General features: G+C 46.2%; 1 protein-coding gene across 6 annotated transcripts in view; it reads left to right on the forward strand.

Moving 5' to 3' along the window:
• The window catches only part of MYO7A (myosin VIIA), a 103,486-nt gene that overhangs the window by 61,802 nt on the left and 21,964 nt on the right, over positions 1 to 19,720 (forward strand). For 3 of the 6 annotated variants that reach the window (XM_042792839.1, XM_042792841.1, XM_042792840.1), the window contains 13 exons: positions 2,583 to 2,720; positions 6,364 to 6,522; positions 6,854 to 6,946; positions 8,311 to 8,405; positions 9,575 to 9,659; positions 10,526 to 10,744; positions 10,912 to 11,019; positions 11,574 to 11,783; positions 12,333 to 12,536; positions 13,323 to 13,499; positions 15,274 to 15,531; positions 16,622 to 16,749; positions 18,081 to 18,207. In XM_042792839.1, coding sequence (XP_042648773.1) covers positions 2,583 to 2,720; positions 6,364 to 6,522; positions 6,854 to 6,946; positions 8,311 to 8,405; positions 9,575 to 9,659; positions 10,526 to 10,744; positions 10,912 to 11,019; positions 11,574 to 11,783; positions 12,333 to 12,536; positions 13,323 to 13,499; positions 15,274 to 15,531; positions 16,622 to 16,749; positions 18,081 to 18,207 — 2,001 coding nt within the window. The remainder of the gene's footprint in view (positions 1 to 2,582; positions 2,721 to 6,363; positions 6,523 to 6,853; positions 6,947 to 8,310; positions 8,406 to 9,574; positions 9,660 to 10,525; positions 10,745 to 10,911; positions 11,020 to 11,573; positions 11,784 to 12,332; positions 12,537 to 13,322; positions 13,500 to 15,273; positions 15,532 to 16,621; positions 16,750 to 18,080; positions 18,208 to 19,720) is intronic. The other 3 variants (XM_042792842.1, XM_042792843.1, XM_042792844.1) reach the window with 1 other exon arrangement.

Genomic DNA, 19,720 nt, shown 5'->3' on the forward strand with positions numbered 1-19,720 from the left:
GGAGAAAAGAAGAATGTGTTCAGCTCTTTCTGCTTCAGGCTATGGGGACTGGATCTTTTTTGAGCTAAAAAATGCTGTTCCTCTGCAGTAAAACCTGTATTTTCATTGCCTTGCTAGGCTGTGTTGGCAGGCTGCTCCACTCCTTTTTTTTTTGGCCATTTTGCTGGAATAAGGGAAGAGGTGTGATTCTCCCCATGCTGGTGTTGAGGTGAGGTGAGAGGAACCACAATTACTTCAGTGGTGTCACCCTGTCCCTGCAAGAGGAGGCTGATGCAAAGCACTCATCTGAGGTTTTGTTGTGTAGCTGAGATCCCGGTTAGTGCCCACGTGCCTGGTGCCCACCATCGAGAGGGGTCTGTGCCCAAATGTCGGGCCCAGGAAGCATGTGAATGGATGGGATGGTGCAGTCTTGACAGAAGGAGCCCAGACTGCTCTGACAATTTGGAGAGGAAGACAAGCTGCTTTCTGGCTGCTGTCCCTGCCCTCCAGCCCCTCCCAGCAAAATCTCTCAGGTGTAAGGGTGAAGATGGCACCACTGCTTTTTACCAGAGCTGGATGCATCCGAGGAAGAAATACAATGCATCAGCAATCTGGAGAGGCAGGCCTTGCTATGTGGGAGCAAGCCAGTCATGCATTCTCTCACAGACCCTTGCACAAAGTCTTCCACCCTTACTACTACCGTGGCTGAAAAATGACCTCTCCCAGCCAAGTCCTAATTGGCAAGCCTAGTTAACATGCAGTTGCTTCCAACTTCCAGCCCTGCTCCTGCATCTGTTGCTGCTTCTAACCCCTGTGTCTATCCTTTCACATTTCACAGAGGTGACCCCTTGTACATAATTAGCAAAGTAATAAGAGAACATTAAACAAAGCTATCCAAATCAGGATTCTTGCTGAAACAGCCTGTTCTGCATCAAATCTGTGACAGAATGTGAGCACCAGACTCTACAGTGCTCTGCGGGTAGCAGCTGCATCTATTAATTACTCTAGATTTGTTAACAGTTTGTCCTTTGGGGGAGGATTTTGCTGGGAGAGATCATTGATAACCCCCCCACGCTCTTCTTGACAAGCAGGCCAGGTTTTTCTGGTGTGTGTATGAGCCGGGTTTTCTCTTGTTGGAATTCCATGATGACTTTGCGTTTGTGTTGATTGGGTTTGTCTCAAGATCATATCCAACCTGAGCTGTGCAAATTCCCTGCCTATAACAAGGGGGTTGGAGTAGATGGCATTTATAGTCCCTTCCAACACAAACTGTTCTGTGATTCTATGAAATTCCTGTTTTTGAGGGTGGGAATGTTATCTGACAGATTATTAGTGCTATGCAATGAGGTGCACATAAAAATTTTAGCAAAAGTAGAAATAAAAATCACCATCTTGCAAAACATAGCAACCAGACCAGTGCAAATGGGGACTTTGTGACTTCACACATGGCTTGATCACCTGCAAAGAGGAGGATGTTTGGAGGAAAAATGCATTAATATCCCACTGGAATTGTCCCTTTGGGAAATCCCTGGCCATCAGGTCAGGTCAGTAGTCATGTCGCAGTTCGCCCTATTTTTTATTTGGAGGGAGTTCCATCCTGGTGTCCAACTCTTCCTCCAACCCACCAGCAGTACCTGCTGCCCCACAAAGCCTCCCTGAACACCAGACCCTACAAGACACACAGAACCACTGTTACTGATGTGTGATGAGCTCAGATAATAGTGACCGTCACATAAAATGAGCCAGGGGGTTCATTTAGTTTGGAGGTGGTTTAACAAGGTTCTCCCAGGGCAGGGAGAAGGGGCTATTAAGGGAAACATCTCCGTTCTGCTTTAGAAACACTTGCCCCCAAATGGAGAATGAATTATTAATTTAACCAAGAAAACTAAACCAAGCAAAATACTCAAAATCATCCTGATTCACCCTAAACACCCACCTCATTTAGTCTAGTTAATATTCTTTTCCAAACACAACTCAAATTTTCCCTGTAGTGCAGGCTGAGGAATATACACCTTTTCAGAAGTTTCCAGAGTTGTTGCAGAGTCACCCTGCAACAAAAGTGCCCCTGGCTTGGTTTTTTGCCCTACATGGGTCTCTCTCTGGTCCTACACCCCAGAGAGCAGAAGTTCAGCCTGACATGAGCGACCATGACAGAGGGATTGTCATGAACATGCTGCAACGCAGGGGGACAGGGAAGCCCAAGCCATTCCTGAGGAGCATCTCTGGGCAGATGCATCATCCCAAGCTGCAATACAGAGATTTTTGATAGCCCAGAAGAGGCTGTTTACACTCACAGGCAGATCTTCCTAATGGATCTGCATAGGGCAGGTGATATTGCCAGTCACACAGGGCAGTTTGTGCAGGAGAAATTAATTTTTGGCACTTTTCCTCCCTCGGTAGAGGTGTGTGGAGCAGGTTGCTAGTCTGGTCATTGCAAGCTCGCCGGCTCTGCCCTGCGCCTCTCCTGTCGCAATGCTCAACCATCTCTGGCCCTGCTCCCTCTCCAGCCCCAGCTGTTGCAGGAGGTTCCTGGGGATGTGGCCGGAGGGGAAAGGCACTGTTATCCTTTCATTTCCTGAGCCTGCTCTGCTGCGGTTTTGCAGGGAGCAGAGACGAGGAAGCGCTCGCCGACGCTCAGCAGCCAGTTCAAGCGGTCCCTGGAGCTGTTGATGAGGACTCTCAGTGTGTGCCAGCCCTTTTTTGTCCGCTGCATCAAGCCCAATGAGTACAAGAAGCCCATGGTAAGTCCTGCTTTTCTCTCCTGGTTGCTTTTTGTACAGGACTGCCCACAGGGTCAGTCTGCCCTGGAGCTAATGACAAAAATCCTTTGGGTGTCAGTGGAGTCATGACTGACCCCGGGTGCTTAGAAAACCAACCCACAACTATTCTGCAAGCAAAGGTTGGCAAAATCAGGTACTTGCTTTGTGATCCAACAGCACCCCAAAATATTTTGTGGAGGGGAACTCTTGCCCCTTCCTTTCTTCCCAAGGATGACCTCGAGGAATTCACCCTGTGGCCCTTTCTCCTATAGGAAACGCCTCTGAATTTCCATGGGGAGTAGGCACCTCCCTACCAGAGACTTAGGCTCAGCTGTAGGGCCCTGGGTTTAATCCTATGGCAGGGTTCAATGTTTCCTAAAAGTGATTGCCTTCCCATGGGTGTTTTCTACAAAATCTTTGCTTCCAAGGAATCTCATACTATTTCACTCCCATTAGATCCTTTCAACCATTTTTTAGCACTGATTGTGAAAGCACGGTTCTAAAAGCAGAGAAAAAAAAAGTGAAAAATACCACAGAGGAAAGGTGAAAGGAGTTATTTTGCTCTGATTCCCAGAAAGTTGCTTCAAAAGCGACAAATGTTCTGGGGACAAACATTAAGGAGCAAATGAAAGGGAAGGCAAGGGCTGTAAATCCCCCTGACCACAAACTGCTCACAGAGGGGATTCTGAGTTTTGCAGCGAAAGGCAGATGATAAGGCAGGTGCTGAACAACCTGATCTCACTGTCAGCACCTTGCAGGACTGGATCCTGCTGCTGTTAGCAATCATCGTTAGCTGCTCACCCTTATTAATAGAGATACCGCTTGGGGAGGAAGAGCTGTATTTAACCAGAATTTCAGCTATTTTTTTCTATGAATCATTTTGCCCACACCTTTGCACTTCAGTAGTGGTAAATCTAGCCAGAGCTGGAGCTTTATTTAAAGTCAGTGTCTGTTAGCAAAACTAAGCTGAGTGCAAAAAAAGCATAAAATACCAAATTTCAGAGCTGTTATGTACAAGCAGTGTTTGTTTGAAGCTTAGTCCTGCTCTTCATTGAACCTAATATGATGCAGAGCGAAACGTTTGGTGGCTGTCTCAGAGGAGTTTACTGTGTCCTTACCCTGGTCTTGGTGAGCATAAAAAGACAATAACATCTTAAAAAAATACTTTGGGTTAATATTTAACAATATGTCTGATCTGAGATTACCATCTGAGCTGAAATCAAAACATGACCTTCTTTAAGAGCATAGGTGACGTTGAGAAGTAGATGTACATCCTGAACTGATGTTGACAAGTTATTCCAAATGCCCTGACTTTAAGCTGCTATTACACTTGGATGTCTGGGATTCAATCTGGCATTTTGTGTCCTGCATAGGAAGTCTGTATTTCATCAGCTTTCACAAGTGCTAAGCCAGAAGTCTCTGTCCAACCCATTTGTCTACAGAACTTTCAGTGGGACACGAAAAAAGCTGTAAGTTTTAAAGAATTGGACAAAGAGAAATTAATCTCTCCATTAAACTAATGAGTGGATGAGCTAACATTAATCAGAGACTATAATGTTATAGGATATGAAATGTGATTTCTTGATAAATTTATTTTTGGCCTTGGTTTAATAATACAAAGGGAAAAAACCTCCCAGATAACAGTGCACAGAGTCGTGCAGAGTGACTGCAAAAGAGAACATTTTCTGGGAGTTCATTTTATGTCCCTGGCTTTTAAGGAAAGTGTACTGATAGTGATAGGAAATGGGATAGTGGGAAGTGAAGGGTCAGTGGAAAGTCCTGACTGTTTGTTACTTTATGTTATTTTAAAACTTTTGCTTCCTTCTAAAATGTGCTTTGAGGGATAAAAAAAAAATTGTTTGCACCGGGATGCTGGCTGGAGTTCTCTGGGTCTGTACATCATCCAACACTGCTGTTTTTGAGCATTGCTCTGTTGTTCTGGTTAGTCCAAGAGAAATGAGTGGGGTGAATTAGGTAACAAATCATGCAAAGAAAGCCAAAACTGTCTCCAGTGGTCTGTGCCTTATCAGGCCATGATGCCAGGAGTGCATAGTTACCCATATGTGCAATTAACTTGCCCTAAAAACTCTTGAGGGTTATTTGGAAGCCCACATACCCTTCTGCTTCATGGCAAGGGGAGACAGAGGAACACACCCCTCTTTCTTCCGCACCCTTCCTGTCCTCAATACCCACTTTAGATAGAGACAACTTGAGACCAAATCAGGATGATGCTACTTTCTGCCTTTTCCTCACTCATCCATGTTCTTCTCCTGGGATCAGGATCTGCCTCACTTCACTCCAGCCCTTTCATGGTTAAGTGGCCACCATGAACTCATCAAAAGGGTCCCTCCAGGGATGAGGAGATGGATGTATCCATAGGGCAGGTTCTTCTGTCCCAGAAGATGCATCTGAGATACAGGGATGTTTGAGATCCAGGCACAAACCTCTCTCTCCTCACACTTCAGGGAGAGCCTAGGTGTCTCACATTTTAGATGTTCATATCTGTACATACACAGATGCTCACATTTTAGATAGCTGAAGGAAAGGCAGGTGAATAACACCCTGGCAGTAACTCTTTTGCCCAGGCTGGCATTCCCTGTCATAACTTTCTGTGGTGTGCCAACACCACAACGCATCTGCCTTTATTTTGCACTTGGGTTGAAAACGTTTTGAATGCTCCCAGCAGACAACATCAGGCTGCAAGAGGGTGTTCTCAGGGGCTCCAGCATCCTCCTCAATGCACTAAAGCATGACAGAGATTTTCCTGAACCTCCCTTTGCTTCAGCAGATCTGCCCATCTAGCAACACCACTCATTATCCATCCTGAAGCAAGGGAGAGCAGCCAGATTTATTAGAAAACATCTGGAAGGACTGGGTTACCCATGTCTGCTGTCTGGACTTGAAACTGTCCATTGCTTGTCAGGAGCATCCGTGGATGCTGGTCTGAGATTTGTCCTTTCCCTAAAACTCCGAGCTGGTCTCAGTTCTGACCTGTTCATTTTAAGCTCCTCACATGTCCCTCTGAGTACAGGGTCCTTTGATGATAACGAGCTTATCTCAGGGCCTTGGCATCTCCAAGGCTGCACTCTTCCTTTGTGTGACTTTAGGGTGCCACCTATAGTAATATCAACCTGCATAGGCAACCTAAGACCTTTGAATGTCTTAACCTTTGCTGATACAATCATCTGCTGCCTCTGCCTGTGAAGCGGTACTGTCCTGCCTGTACAGGAGTGCTGTGATCATGTCAGTAAAGCTCAGAGTGGTGGTCAGAAGTTAGTGACCATGAGTGGTCATTGCAAGAGTGGACTGTACAATTTGACCCTTGTAGATGGCGCATCGCTGCTCATTTCCCAAAGCAACATTCACCATTGCATTGTGTTTTATGTAACGTGGATACATCCAGTCTTGCAAACAGGAATTAAAGAAATTGAGTGAGTCAATCCACACTCAGCAGTTCATAGGATCAGACCTGTGACAGCCAACAGTCCTACATCCTTCAGTCTACCAAGTGAAGGATTTAGGTGGATGCCTGACTTGCCCCACATATCTTCAGAGTCCCCACTCTCTTATGGCCAATCCAGGCCAAGATGTGTAATCCAACCACCATGTCCTCTAACTTCCCCAGCTGTTTGACCGGGAGCTGTGCGTCCGTCAGCTGAGATACTCAGGGATGATGGAGACCATCCGGATCCGCCGAGCTGGCTACCCCATCCGCTACACGTTTGTGGAGTTTGTGGACCGGTACCGGGTGCTCATGCCTGGAGTGAAGCCAGCATACAAGCAGGTGAGCATCTTCTTCCATGAGTAATGATTGCTCTCTGCTGGGATCTCCAGAGATATTTATCCTCTTCAAAAGCAATTATGCATCATTTGATCCCCAGATGTTACTGTAGTGATCTGGGCTTTCCAAGTGAAGGAAAATTTTTTATAGGACTGGCAAGGACAGGTAACCATATTCAGTCTGTCTGTTTCACTCTAAATGTGGTGACAATAAAGCCCTGGGAGCCTCATTAGGAGAAAACTGCTTGAATTGGGATCAGAAAAGGTCCCCACTGGGCTTGAGAAGAGTGATGGGTGAGGTTGGTCCTAGTGAATCCCACCCTCTCTCCTACAAGGGTGACCTACGTGGGACGTGCCAGCGCATTGCCGAAGCAGTGCTCGGGAAGGATGATGACTGGCAAATTGGCAAAACAAAGATATTCCTGAAGGTAGGTGGTTCTCCACATTCCCCCTACCTTCTGGGACCCCTGCCTGTGAAGGGGTGTCCTACCATTTCCTTTCCATCACAAGATGTGACCTGTTCCCATGGTGGCAGTGGGTAAAGCCCAGGCCAAAGCAGGATATTTGGGGCCAGTTTAGGAAGTGGTGGGAAGGAGGAATTCCTGACACTCTGCCAGCACTGATGCATGCACATACCCATACGAATGCAGAAATAGCCGCATACAGCGCATGGCCTTTTACCTCCTGGGCTGAGCCACTCAACCTCATCTCCTGCCTTTACCCAAAAAGCACAGCAGCACGAGAGATTTCCATGCAGAGCACAGCAGAGAGAGGGATCGAAAGCACAACAGGCTCACTTTGTTTTCATTGCATCCTTGTGCAACCCGAGATGTTCCTACAGCCTGCCTTTCTGCATCAGTCCAGCTGTCAGAGAGCAGCCCAACACTGCAGGTCCCCTGCAGCCCCATCTCTACTCATCTCTCTTTAAAAAACCATCCCTGTATTGCTCTAGGAAGGTGAAGCTGAGCTGGCCAGGAACCAGACTGGAAGCAAAATCTTCTTTCGAGTAAAAATCTCAGCGATAAACCCTGACCACTTATATCTAAATTCACCCCCAGCCCTATTGCCAGTGCAAACACCCCCCATCTCTTCCCTAGAAGCTGTTTCCACTAGTTGCTCTTTCCAGAGCCTGTTATCAAGATTTTGCAGCTGTCAGGGCAGGAAATGGAGAAACTGGGAGGCCCCAAGGGGCCATGGGAGGTCGAGAAAAGCAGGAAACAAGTGGAGCTGCCTCTGCTGCACCCAGCACAGCAAGGCTCAGCATGCCGCAACCAGGAAAGAAAAATGAGTTACAAATGGCATGGGGGGAAATCAATAGAAAGCTTGGACTGGTGCATCTGAAAGCCTTAGGGCAAGGAAATTCAGCGTTTCAGGAAGGTGTTTTGTCCTTAGGGTATGGCAGTGCTGCAGCCTTGGCTAGAGGGAGTGATGGGACCCAGGCAGTCTGGAGTTTGTTCCCAAAACTTTCCAGTGCTCCTGAGAACTTCTCTCATGGCTGACAGCACTAGCAGGTACATGGAAAGGCAACGTAATGTGGTTGTTTTCAGACTGTCTATTATTGTGTATGCAGCTTCTGGATGCACTGTTTCATTTGGAAATTAAGGCAGTAGATTGCTAGAGTTTATGTTAGGACTTCCCCAATGAGTAAGTGGGCTGATGATTGGGGTATAAGGTGTCCCAAGGCTTTATTTTGGATATTTCCTCAGGGGAAGGGCCTCATACCACCCCTCTTGCCACATATCAGGCAGATGGAAAGCTTGAGACATGGGTGCTGTGTCACTTCCCCCCACAGGACCACCATGACATGCTGCTGGAGATTGAGAGAGACAAGGCCATCACGGACAAAGTCATCCTCATCCAGAAGGTGGTCCGCGGTTTTAAAGACAGGTAGGTATGAGCCCCACTGCCAAATGGGAGGTGGGCTGTGTGGGATGGTTCACCCATCAAGTGGCTCCTGTGGGATGCATCACTTCCTCGGTGCCCCATCTGACCTGCCCTGACTGCAGCCGGGGAGAGGGCAGCCTTGATGTGTTGACACTCAGGTGCAGCAAGTATTGGAGGAAAACAGGAGGGCAAACAAGAGGAAAACTGTGTTATCTGGCTCAAACATGGACTGAATAGGACCTTCTGTCCCTGTTCAGTTCTGTCTTCAGGGGAGCTGATGTTTTCTATGATAATGCAGCACTGGGACTCAGCCTGCTGAAGGCAACGGTAGGCCTTTGGTCTATGGGGATGCCCACAAGACTGCAATGGGACCACTAGGTCACCCACTGTAACTAACGTTTCTCTCCCCAAGGCCCAAGGGGTTCAGGACTCTTACCTTTGTAGTCTGGTTGGCAGACCTGGGAGGAGGGCAGGTAGCCCATGGGGAGCTCACAGCACAGTTGTGGAAGAAGAGGGTGAGCCACAGCCAAGAACAAGCTTCACCCACGAAGGAGGGACAGTTATTGGGGATTTGTGCTCTTTGATTGTCCAAGTAGTGGCTGTGACTCAAGCTGTGCCTTAGGCTTTGCAGAAAGGGCACATGTTGAATAATTCAGCAATCTTTCCCACAGTAATCTTAACGAGACACCCAAGCCTTTCCAACACAATTGTCTCCAAGGTGTCTACAGGTAGAATTTAGGCCAAGCTAAGAAAGATGGGAGGAGCAGATGCAGGTAGCAGGGTGGTGTTGCTGAAGTTTTCTCTTGATCATTTGGGTGAGATTGAATCCATTCTCAGGTGCTGGGATTGAAGCGGGGAGAGCAGGCAGGGAAGAGATTTCAGATGCGAGGGGAGGGTGCAAGGCGTGAAGAAGGAGGGGACCATTCTCAGCATCTCCTGTTCTGCCTATTCCCATAGCCTGGCAGAATCTGCCTGCAGAGACCTATAAGAGAGAGCCCCTACAGGTCTTTTTATGAAAACAAGGAGGTGGGGGAGGTGAATTTTTCAGGCCAAAAAATGCACTGTTTACTCCATCTGACTGCTCAGTTTCAAATCTCCAAAGAATGAGGCCCAGGAGATAATGATAACTTGCAGCCAAACTACAGAGGCAAGTGATTGAAATGCCTTTGCAGGTCCAATTTCCTGAAAGTGAGAAATTCAGTCCTGATGATTCAGAGATACTGGCGTGGACATAACTGCAGGAAGAACTATGGTGCTGTAAGTACAGGGGCGCTTCCTCGTACCTCTGCCTTCCCTCATCTTTCAGCTTGGATATATGTACGAGTTTCCTGGCTCAAAATGCCCCACTGAGTATAGGAGGGAGTGGGGTTGGCTTTTATCAGTTGGAGTGATGAATGGAGGTTTGCTCTTGCTGCTTTGCCTTCTCACTGAAGAGAGCACCTGACCACCTTCTAGCTGTCCTTTTCCCCTTGAGTTAGAAGTCCATTGCACCAGCTGGTCACTTGGGGTTTTGAAAGTCTTTCCCTAGTTTATAGGTGACTGAAAACTCAAGAGCAGCTTCCTCTGAAAAACAGACTCTATCTCCATGTGCGACCATATCTGGGTTTCTCTCCAGTGCAGTCCATGGCCTTCTCTCCAAGTCCCAACTGGCTCTGACCCAACAGCAGGTCATTTGGGAAGTGTGCTGGTTGGTTTAAAGTGTCTCAATATCACTCCCCAAGCCTGCAACTTGATAGGAATAGCCCCTTCCAGGCTGATCAGGTTTATGCCTCCTGCCATGAAACAGCACCTTGGCTGTCAGGCAGTAGGTCTGCAGATGCTGGACCTCCATGAGAGCAATCCTTATAGCTTGTGGCTCACCTTGAGATGATCAACCAGACCTTCTGACACCTCTCAAGGGCAGAAGCTCTGTAGGATTTGGTGGGGAAGAAGATGCCTTTGTCCTTCCCGGGCTTTGAACCAATGCAACAGTCGGATTACTTAATTTCTCCACTCTCTCAGAGAACTTCCCAAAGCTTGTCCAGGTGGGGGCTGATTTCAGTGGCTCTGAAGCCATGCAAGAAGGAGATTAGTGATGGAAATCTGTTTGTGATGGGGTGGTCTCATCCTGCTCCCTCTTGCAGATGCGGATCGGCTTCCTGAGGCTGCAGGCCCTCTACCGATCCCGCAAGCTCCACAAGCAGTACCACATGGCTCGCCGGCGGATCATCGAGTTTCAGGCACGATGTCGGGGCTACCTAGTCCGTAGGGCTTTCCGTCACCGCCTCTGGGCTGTCCTCACCATCCAGGCATATGCCCGGGGCATGATTGCCCGAAGGCTGTATAAGCGTCTCCGGGGGGAAGTAAGTACCACAGAGGAGAGGTCAGTTGTGGGAAACAGAGGTGGGGAGAGGGGAAATAACCATTCTTCTGCACCGTGTGCTCATGGAATTGTTTTTTAAAGAGGAAAGAAGAATTTAAAAAATAAGTAGGTGCCTCTTCAGAAGGGCTCTTGTATTTAATCCCCCAGTATCATCGACGCCTGGAAGCAGAGAAACTTCGGCTGGCAGAGGAGGAACGACTCCGAAAGGAGATGAGTGCCAAAAAAGCCAAAGAGGAAGCAGAAAAGAAGCACCAAGTATGTGGGGACTTTCCACTTTCTGGGGCTCTGTCTCTCTTTTCCAGGGACTGTTTTTGCTCCTTTGATGGGGAATCCCAAAAATATCTGAGGGATTTCTTCCCTCCTTGATTGGTTTGTATTTAATTCACTAAAGTGCTCTGTGCTCTAACTATTTTGAAGCTGCTCCAGAGTTTCTGATCTGCTGCACGGGAATTATGGGGATTACAATTATTATTTACTTGCTTTTGCTATTGCATAAAGACTGAAGGGTGAACCGGGGCACTCTGTGTGTGCACATACATTGTTGCTGTATAAAAAGAAAAAAATGAGGACAGTGAGAGTCTCTGTTCATGGACCAGACCCTCTAAACAGGCACTAAGGAAGGAGAAAATGCTATTTCTTTGTCCTTCAGCAGTTAGTAAACTGAGACATGGACATGTCACTAATTTTCTCTGAGTCACATTGTTGGGATAGTGCCCCAAGCACTCTGCCTTTCTAAAACCAGGCCCTGCAGAATTTAGTGCCATCTCTTTGGAGGGAGCAGTTCAGTCATTGTATTTGTCCTCTTCCAGGTACGTTTGGCCCAGCTGGCACGGGAAGATGCAGAAAGAGAAGTAAAGGAGAAGGAGGAAGCACGTCGGAAGAAAGAGCTCTTAGAAAAAATGGAGAAAGCTCGCAACGAGCCAGTGAATGACTCAGATATGGTGGACAAAATGTTTGGATTCCTGGGGATGACCTCCTCCCTGCCTGGCCAGGAAGGACAGGCACCCAATGGCTTCGAGGTAGTGGAGACATACAGTAGCCTGGCTACCACATGAAAGGGTTTAGCAACACGTTAATGAATTGGGGGAGAGAACAGCAATACAAAAGTGGGTCTCTGAAGGCTTCATTCAAGACCAGGCTCTTCTGTGTGGCCTCAGAGGATTACTGTGCTGTGGCTGGGGACAGGCAGGCAGTCTACAAGGCTTTCTCTGGGACTATCAAATGGAGGAGAGCAATATCACTATAAGATCATTGAGGACCTGTGGCCTTTGAGATCTTTTTCTTCGTGGTTCCTCATGGCTCACGGCATGTAGCTCTTGGACACCCCTTCCCCATGCTAGGAGTGGGGTCATGCTTGTTGCTTCTCCTGTTGCTCTGGGCATAGTCCTGGTCACAGACATGTCTTTCAGGATCTGGGCTTTTCATGGGCTTCAGAGCTATATTTCATGGTTTTCCCTCTAGCTAGCATTTCCTTCTGGGATGGAAATCAAATAGACAGAAAAATCGGGCCCAAAGGGAAAGTGTAGTACAGTATCCAAAGCCATGCCTGACATGTCCTTCCCCACCAGGATCTTGAGCGAGCCCAGAAGGAGCTGGAGGAAGAGGATCTGGATGCAGCATTGCCTCTCCCTGAGGAAGAAGAGGAAGATCTCTCTGAGTACAAATTTGCCAAGTTTGCCGCCACGTATTTCCAGGGCACAACAACACACACTTACATCCGCCGGCCTCTCAAGCAGCCTCTCTTATACCATGAAGATGAAGGAGACCAGTTGGTGAGGCAGGCGATGAAAACCCTTGAGAGGGGCAGAGTGGGTTGGAGCAAGCCTGGGGAGCCCTTTTCCCAAAGAGCACTAGCAGTTTCCCTTTGGGATACACTGGTGTGGTCGTGGTTTGGTGGAGTAGGCACTGTCCCACCAGCATGCTTTGAGCACTGACAAGACAACGAGTGTTAGAAGAATGTAGTGGTGAGTCCACCTCTACCTGGATACTTGTGTTAGGACAGTTAAGGAAGTGCTCTGGGCTCAGGACATGGGCAATGCAAATTGTTGAGTGAATACCACTCAGAAAGCTGCTACAGCAGCTGGAAATGTTGCTTGTTACCTTACAAATGCAGAGCTAGCAGAGGAGAAACACTTGTTCTGTAGTCAGTAGAACCTTATTGAACTTGCATGGCTATAATGAACATTACATTGGCCATGAGCTTGTCTTCACTGTGGTTCTCCTTGCCCTCTGCAGTAGGTAGAAGCTGCCAGTCACTGCCTCTCTATAAGATTAACATCTCCTAGCCAAAAAGGAAACCTCTTGTAGGGTGCATAAACACACTCATGATGGCATGAACACAGAGACTGAATTTGTGGTCCCAGCCACCAGCCTGCTGGCTTGCTCAGGTGGGATGTATGCTGCAGGCAAAACTGTTATGTGTGACGCAGGAAATTTTTTTATCTCCTGCAGATGTACAGAGAGAACACAGTGGTGATCCTGATGGATTCAGCAAGGCTTGACCACCCTCTCCACTGCCCTGGTGCGAGCTAATGCAGTGTAATTTTCCTTTCAAATAGGCAGCCCTTGCTGTATGGATCACTATCCTCCGTTTCATGGGAGACCTCCCTGAGCCAAAATATCATACAGCCATGAGTGATGGTGGTGAGAAGATACCAGTGATGACAAAAATCTATGAGACTCTTGGGAAGAAGACATATAAGAAAGAACTGCAGGCTCTGCAGGGAGAAGGAGAGGTAACTGCTGTGGCTGTAAGAGATGCTATTATTAGATGTTGCTTACTGAAATGTGTTGCAAAGAAACAACTTGTGGGATTTGCTGCAGGGAATCAATTTGCCAATTTTATTTGCAGTGATGCTATGAAGGGAGAATTGCTCATGTGTCAGGTGTTGATCCTGTCCCTTCTTCACAGGGATAGCTGAATGTCCTGCAGCAGTACAGTAAGGGAAGCGCCCTGATATTTTTCATGGGGGTTTGATCTCTCTACCATGTAAGGCAGAAATACATGGGGGGGAAAGCAGTGTCCTGTGTCATCGGTCTCTCATTTGGGGATTTCTTTCTGATATGTCATGGATCAGAAGAGACTACATTAAAAATATGCCCTTAATCTGGGAGCAGGAAGTAAATAGTTACCAGGAAATTAAGCTGTGGAGATAAAAAAATCCCTATTGCATCCTCGGTGCATTCTGGAATGTCACTGGAGGGCTTCTTCATAGGACCCTTCCCAGATAAGACATTTCTCTGGATAAATCACCACCCATAGCACTGATATGCTTTTATCTTTGGCAATTGCTTTATTCAGTAGAACAGGCTATTACCTGATATTGGCATTTTCTAGATGGCACGGTTGCATTTTCAATAACTTTTCTGTACTATCTGGACAAGCCCCTGTGTCATTTGCAGATGTAAATGAACATATCTGCTAATTCATAGAGATGGTGATATCATCCAGCACTTTCAGTGAATTATCTGAGAAGGAGATTAGCCTCATTTGGATTGTAATTCTGCAAAAATATACACCAAGAATCACCTTTTATTCCTTCTACCCATCATTTCTTGCTTGCTTGTTTATTACAAAAAGGCATATTTTGGCCAATTGAGACATCAGGTAGTACAGAAGAGAACAAAAATTTAAGCTGTCATTTTTTGTCTGTGGTTGCATCTGCTCTGCAGAGTGCACAAGAGCACAGAGAGACATCTGAGCTGACTCTGGGTGTGTTGATATGCAAATCCAGGTTTACAGTACCAACTTGGCTTTATAATGGATATAATCCATCACAGCTGCAGTGATGATCAACACTGCTAAGTAAAATCTGGTGTAAAATCACAGTCTTTTCAAAGCTGTTTAAATGGGGAAAGGTTAACTGGGTCAAAAAATGAAGTGATTATCCATGCCATTTTAATCCCACAGCTGACATAAATTTGATATAAAAGTAGAAAGCCAACTTGCTGATATGTAGTCAGTGCCTGGATCTGTCCCACATCAAATTTATTCTTCTGGAAAATCAGTTAGAGCACAGAGCTAGCTAACAGTGATGAAACCATAATGTGTAACTACCTGTCCATGAATCTTCTCTGGCTAGATGACTTCCAGCTCACAAACCTGCTGAGCAAATGGCTCATCTCAGAGAGTGGCCTTGTGGTCTTGTTCATCTCATTTGCAGTGTAGGAACAAGCCCGAATGTCATACAGCAGAACTGGGTGGACCTAGGTTGACTAGGTGTCAGCCACGTATTCAACATAACTTTTTTCAGACGTTCCCAATGTGTAATTTTGTTCTGAGGGAGGCTTATTGATTAGAGAGTACCTACAAAATTCAGAGCCAGGTCTGGGTTATCAGGGGGCATGGGAACACGGGGCCACATTTCTGTTTCCCACCAGCCTCTGAAATATCTCACTCTCTGCCCAGGATTAATGGTCTTTTGCAGGAGCCCAGGGGAGGCAGAGAGAGCACGTACTTGGCAGAGCTCTGTGTCTCACTGTGTTGCATCCATGCCTCTTGCTTTGCAGAGTACTCACATTGACGGGCACAAGAAGAACAGTGTGCGGCACAAACTGGTCTCCTTAACACTCAAGAAGAAATCCAAACTGACGGAGGAGGTGAGAGGAGACGTTTGGCCGCCTGGCAGCACAAGTGCCGTTGGATTGTCTGCAGCCCTCTCTGACTCTCTTCTGCTTTTCCCTAGACAACATAGAACCAGCCCTGCTCTGGGTTTGGCGCTACCTGTCTCTCTGCCTGAAAGATTTAAGGAGTGTTTAAGGGGAAAGGTTGGCTTCCCGTGTCTCCTTGAGTCATTCTGCACCTCGCGCCGGCCTCCCCACGGCTCCTGTTCTCCATCCATCCAGCACTTCCCCTCCCCTCTTTCACAGCCCTCCATCCAGCTGCTGATACCTCTCACCACTCTCTGATGGTCTGAAAGTTATCCCTGCTTTTAGCTTCCTGCCCTCCACCATGGCCTAGATAGCAGAGGTGGGGTCTCCAAATGTGCTCACCCATCCTCTGCTCCTTTCCTATGCCAGGGACAAAACTCTCCATGGGAGTAGTTAGACTAAGCTGAGAGCTTTTGAAAATTCCATCTCAAAAAAGTGAGGAGAAGTAAATCTTTTGGGTGGGGGTGATGAAAACAATGCAAAGACATGGTTTCAGTCTTCATTTACACTCTTCCACATCCACTTCCAGAGCAGGCACCATCTTACCTGGCTATAGCTGCTTGAGGGCATGAAGATTGCTCTCTGAGATAGTCATCCTCCTTCCAGGGACAAATAGGAATCAACCCAGTTTACCTTAATGTGGCTCTGAACGTACTCTAGAAATGGCCATCTTTCTCTTATGGCTCCAAATGGAGACTGGGTCGACTAGGTAAGACAGAGAGCTGATAGGTGGACGAATGCCATTACTGTTTTCTCAAACAGCACCATGCTTATGGCTGCGTCATTGGCATGGGGAGCAGGTCCATTTTGTCAGTGTTTTATTAATTTTTTTAATATAGCTGAGTTATAGGGATAGGTCCTCCTTGGCAATAAGGTGGGGGTATTCAAAAGATCCTTGGTGGCCCTCTCCCAGCTGCAGGACCAGCTCAGAGCTGGAATGCAACTGTGCCATTATAGAAAGAGTGGGCAAAGACCAGGCAGGTGGGAGTGTGATGAGACAGGACCATTTTCAGCTTCAACTGTATGTGATTAAAGCCAACAAAGTTACACCTTCCCATTGCTGATAAAATGCTAGATTGAAGAACTTCTGAGACCCCTCCTGGCTGGTGGAGGAGTTCTTCTAGGGAAGCACCACACATTTGGGTTGGGGGTGGGAGGGACATAGTAACTGGCTGTACTGAAAGAGAGCAATGTATCTGGTTGGCAGGTGACAAAGAGACTTCATGATGGTGAGTCCACGCTCCAGGGTAATAGCATGCTCGAAGACCGACCCACCTCCAACCTGGAGAAGCTCCATTTCATTATTGGTAATGGCATCCTCAGGCCAGGCTTAAGGTTAGAAATCAAGACAAAGGCATAAACATGCCATTCTTTTAATTCCTTCTTCCCTGAGCTATTCTTGCCCAAATGATTTTGTTATTGTGTGCAGCTTTAGAAATCTCTCATATCATTTTTTCTGGTTGAGTTGTATAATACGGATTTGGCGGGATCATGTTCCTTACTGTCCATATCAGACCTGATGAAAAGACCATGCAGGAGGACTCAAATATTTCAGAAAGTGATAGTGCCCACTGGATTTTTTTTGAATGCTCACTCTTGTTGTTCACTACCTTTTGTTTTCTACTTGACCATTTAGATCTCTTTTGTTTGTGTGAATATTTTTAATGATATACTAATGAAAAACTCAAACTTATTCCAGTTTCTAAAATAAGTATTCAAAAATTGGAAAATGCCAAGTTAAGGCCAACTGCACATCTTTGCTTTAGCCCATTTATGTGTGTGTGTTCTAATACAGTCCTTGTTTATGTAATCTCATGTTCTTTTCACTCACACCTATCTGCTCACTCCAGAAACAGGATGGGCATCCTCATCTGATGACCAGCTTCTCTAATTTTCATTTTATCCTCCCAGTTCACCATGAAAACATTAGCCTTACTCTTCTGCACAGTCTGCTCTGAAGGCACACCTGGTATTGTTCCATGGGCTTTCCTATGGGGTTTGTCAGTGCAACATGTGGGCTAACATTTTTGTTGCCTTCCATGCAGATGGGGAAGTACTATTATCCCTCATTTGGCATGTAGAGAACTAAAGTTAAAGTCAAAAGTGGACATTAAATCCCAAATTGAGACACCTGTCAATGTACATGCCTGTTTGGACATAAGAGCTGGACAAACCTTGATCTCCTCTGGAGCTGACAGTTCTCAACACTTCCACAAAGCAAATTCAGGTGTCTCAAGAGGAACAGACAGCAAACGAAGACTCCCAGCTGATGGTCCTCTATGAAAGTTAGTTTAGGAGACTCTCTTGGTATTACTGGGAAATTTTTGTGAGAAACCAGAATAGACTCCATCATCTAGAGGTCACATTGATCTTCCTTGAACATTGAGACTCGCTTTTATTTCCCTCCTTCTCTAAGCAGTGTCAGTAAGCTGTGGGAAATCCCAGCTGAAGCATGGGGAAGACTCAGCAGACATTACAGGACTGGTGATGGGCAGCATCTGCAATGATCAGGGTGACCATCATTAGGCCAGTTAAATTAATATCCTTGTGATGCTAAAATGAACTTTTAACTATCAAACACATGCAGATAGTGCCTGTCTCTCTCTCTGTTCATGTTGAAAGTCACCACCTCATTAACTCTAATGCTGTATTCATTTCTATTGCAGGGATGAAATCTATTGTCAAATCTGCAAGCAGCTGACCCAGAACCCATCCAAAAGCAGCCACGCCAGGGGTTGGATCCTGATGTCCCTCTGTGTGGGATGTTTTGCTCCTTCTGAGAAGTTTGTGAAGGTAAACTATAGATTATATTTGTCTCATAAATTATCTTCCAGTACATTTTCTTTTCCATCCATGGGACCAGGTTTTCTCTAGGGTTTCCCAGTAGAGGGAATCCTGGTCTTTATCTTAGCCAGGAATGAAAATTACATAAAGTTCCTAAGAAAATTGTGCGTGGTCCCAAGCTCAATGTCTAAAGTGGATCAGATAAGTCACTCCTGAGAAGTGACTCTCTTTCCTGTGACTCTAAAAGGAGAATAGACAACCCGTTCAGATGATGCCTCCTGCACTGTAGATGTGTGAAGATGTGATTAAGCGAATTCTGGCAAGAAAGTTGATTGTGGGAGGCTCCAAGTGGAATTTGCACACCCAGAATATCCCACATTTCTCCCCTGTTTCTCACATCCAAAGGTCTGTGCATTCATTCAAGCATCTACTAGCTTTGACATTATGACTTCAGGCATGTACACTAACAAAATTGGCAAGGAATAGTACTACACAGCTAATTATAAATATAACTTAATATCAAAAAATTGCATGTAGAAATTAAAAGGTTTAATTTGCCTGGAAGTATGTCTGCATAGATGCTCTCTGCATGCTGCAACTTAACCTACCATGTGTCATATTGAAAATGTCCAATTCTAAACAGCTACATGAAGGATGACATGTATCTTCAAAAGCACTGTGGATCAGCAAGACTGAAGTCAGTGGGAGATGCTAAGTGGCTGACCCTTTTAAAAAGCAGGTTGTTCTTGACAATTTCCTTTTTTTCTGGACAAATTTTTGTTGCCTAGATTTGAACAGTCTGCCTTCCAAATGAGTTACACACCTAGAGTCTGACTAACACCCAATGGACTGCTCAAGTTAATCCCATGCCTAAATTTGGCTGGCTCAGGGCAAAGGGCTCAGCACTTTGTCTTTGCTTTTCTATGATATAAGGCCTCCTTTGTCCCTCTTTGATCTTTGAATGTTGGAGTCTAGACCTGCTCCCAAGCCTGCTGGAGATAAAGATATTTCATTAATTACCATAGATATCAGATCAGGTAGTGGGTCCTCAGCACTGAAAGAGCTGAAGCCAAGAATAGAAATGCCTCCTTCATCCCCAGGCCTTGCCACTATGAAATCTAATAAAGGAGATAAATCACTGGCAAAGTGGCAGAAAATTAAATTATGTCTGGAAATGAGATCTGAGAAAGTATGCCACAGGAGGTTGTGTGGGTTTAAATCTTTAATAGCGGAAGATTATTTTAGGTGAGTGAAGCACTTTTCAGAAATAATTTATTAGTAGCTCTGGAGACTCAGACATAGAATCATAAAATCATAGAATAGTTTGGGTTGGAAGGGACCTTTAAATATCATCTAGTCCAACTCCCCCTGCAACAATCAGGGACATCTTCAACCAGATCAGGTTGCTCAGAGCTCTGTCCAACCTGGCCTTGAATCTTTCCAGGGATGGGACATCTACCAGCTCCCTGGGCAACCTGTGCCAGTGTTTTGCATGTACCTCTGCCCAAAGTTATAGTCCATG

Source organism: Tyto alba, unplaced genomic scaffold (assembly GCF_018691265.1).
Source record: "Tyto alba isolate M040663 unplaced genomic scaffold, T.alba_DEE_v4.0 Super-Scaffold_2, whole genome shotgun sequence".
NCBI classification, from domain to species: Eukaryota; Metazoa; Chordata; class Aves; order Strigiformes; family Tytonidae; genus Tyto; species Tyto alba.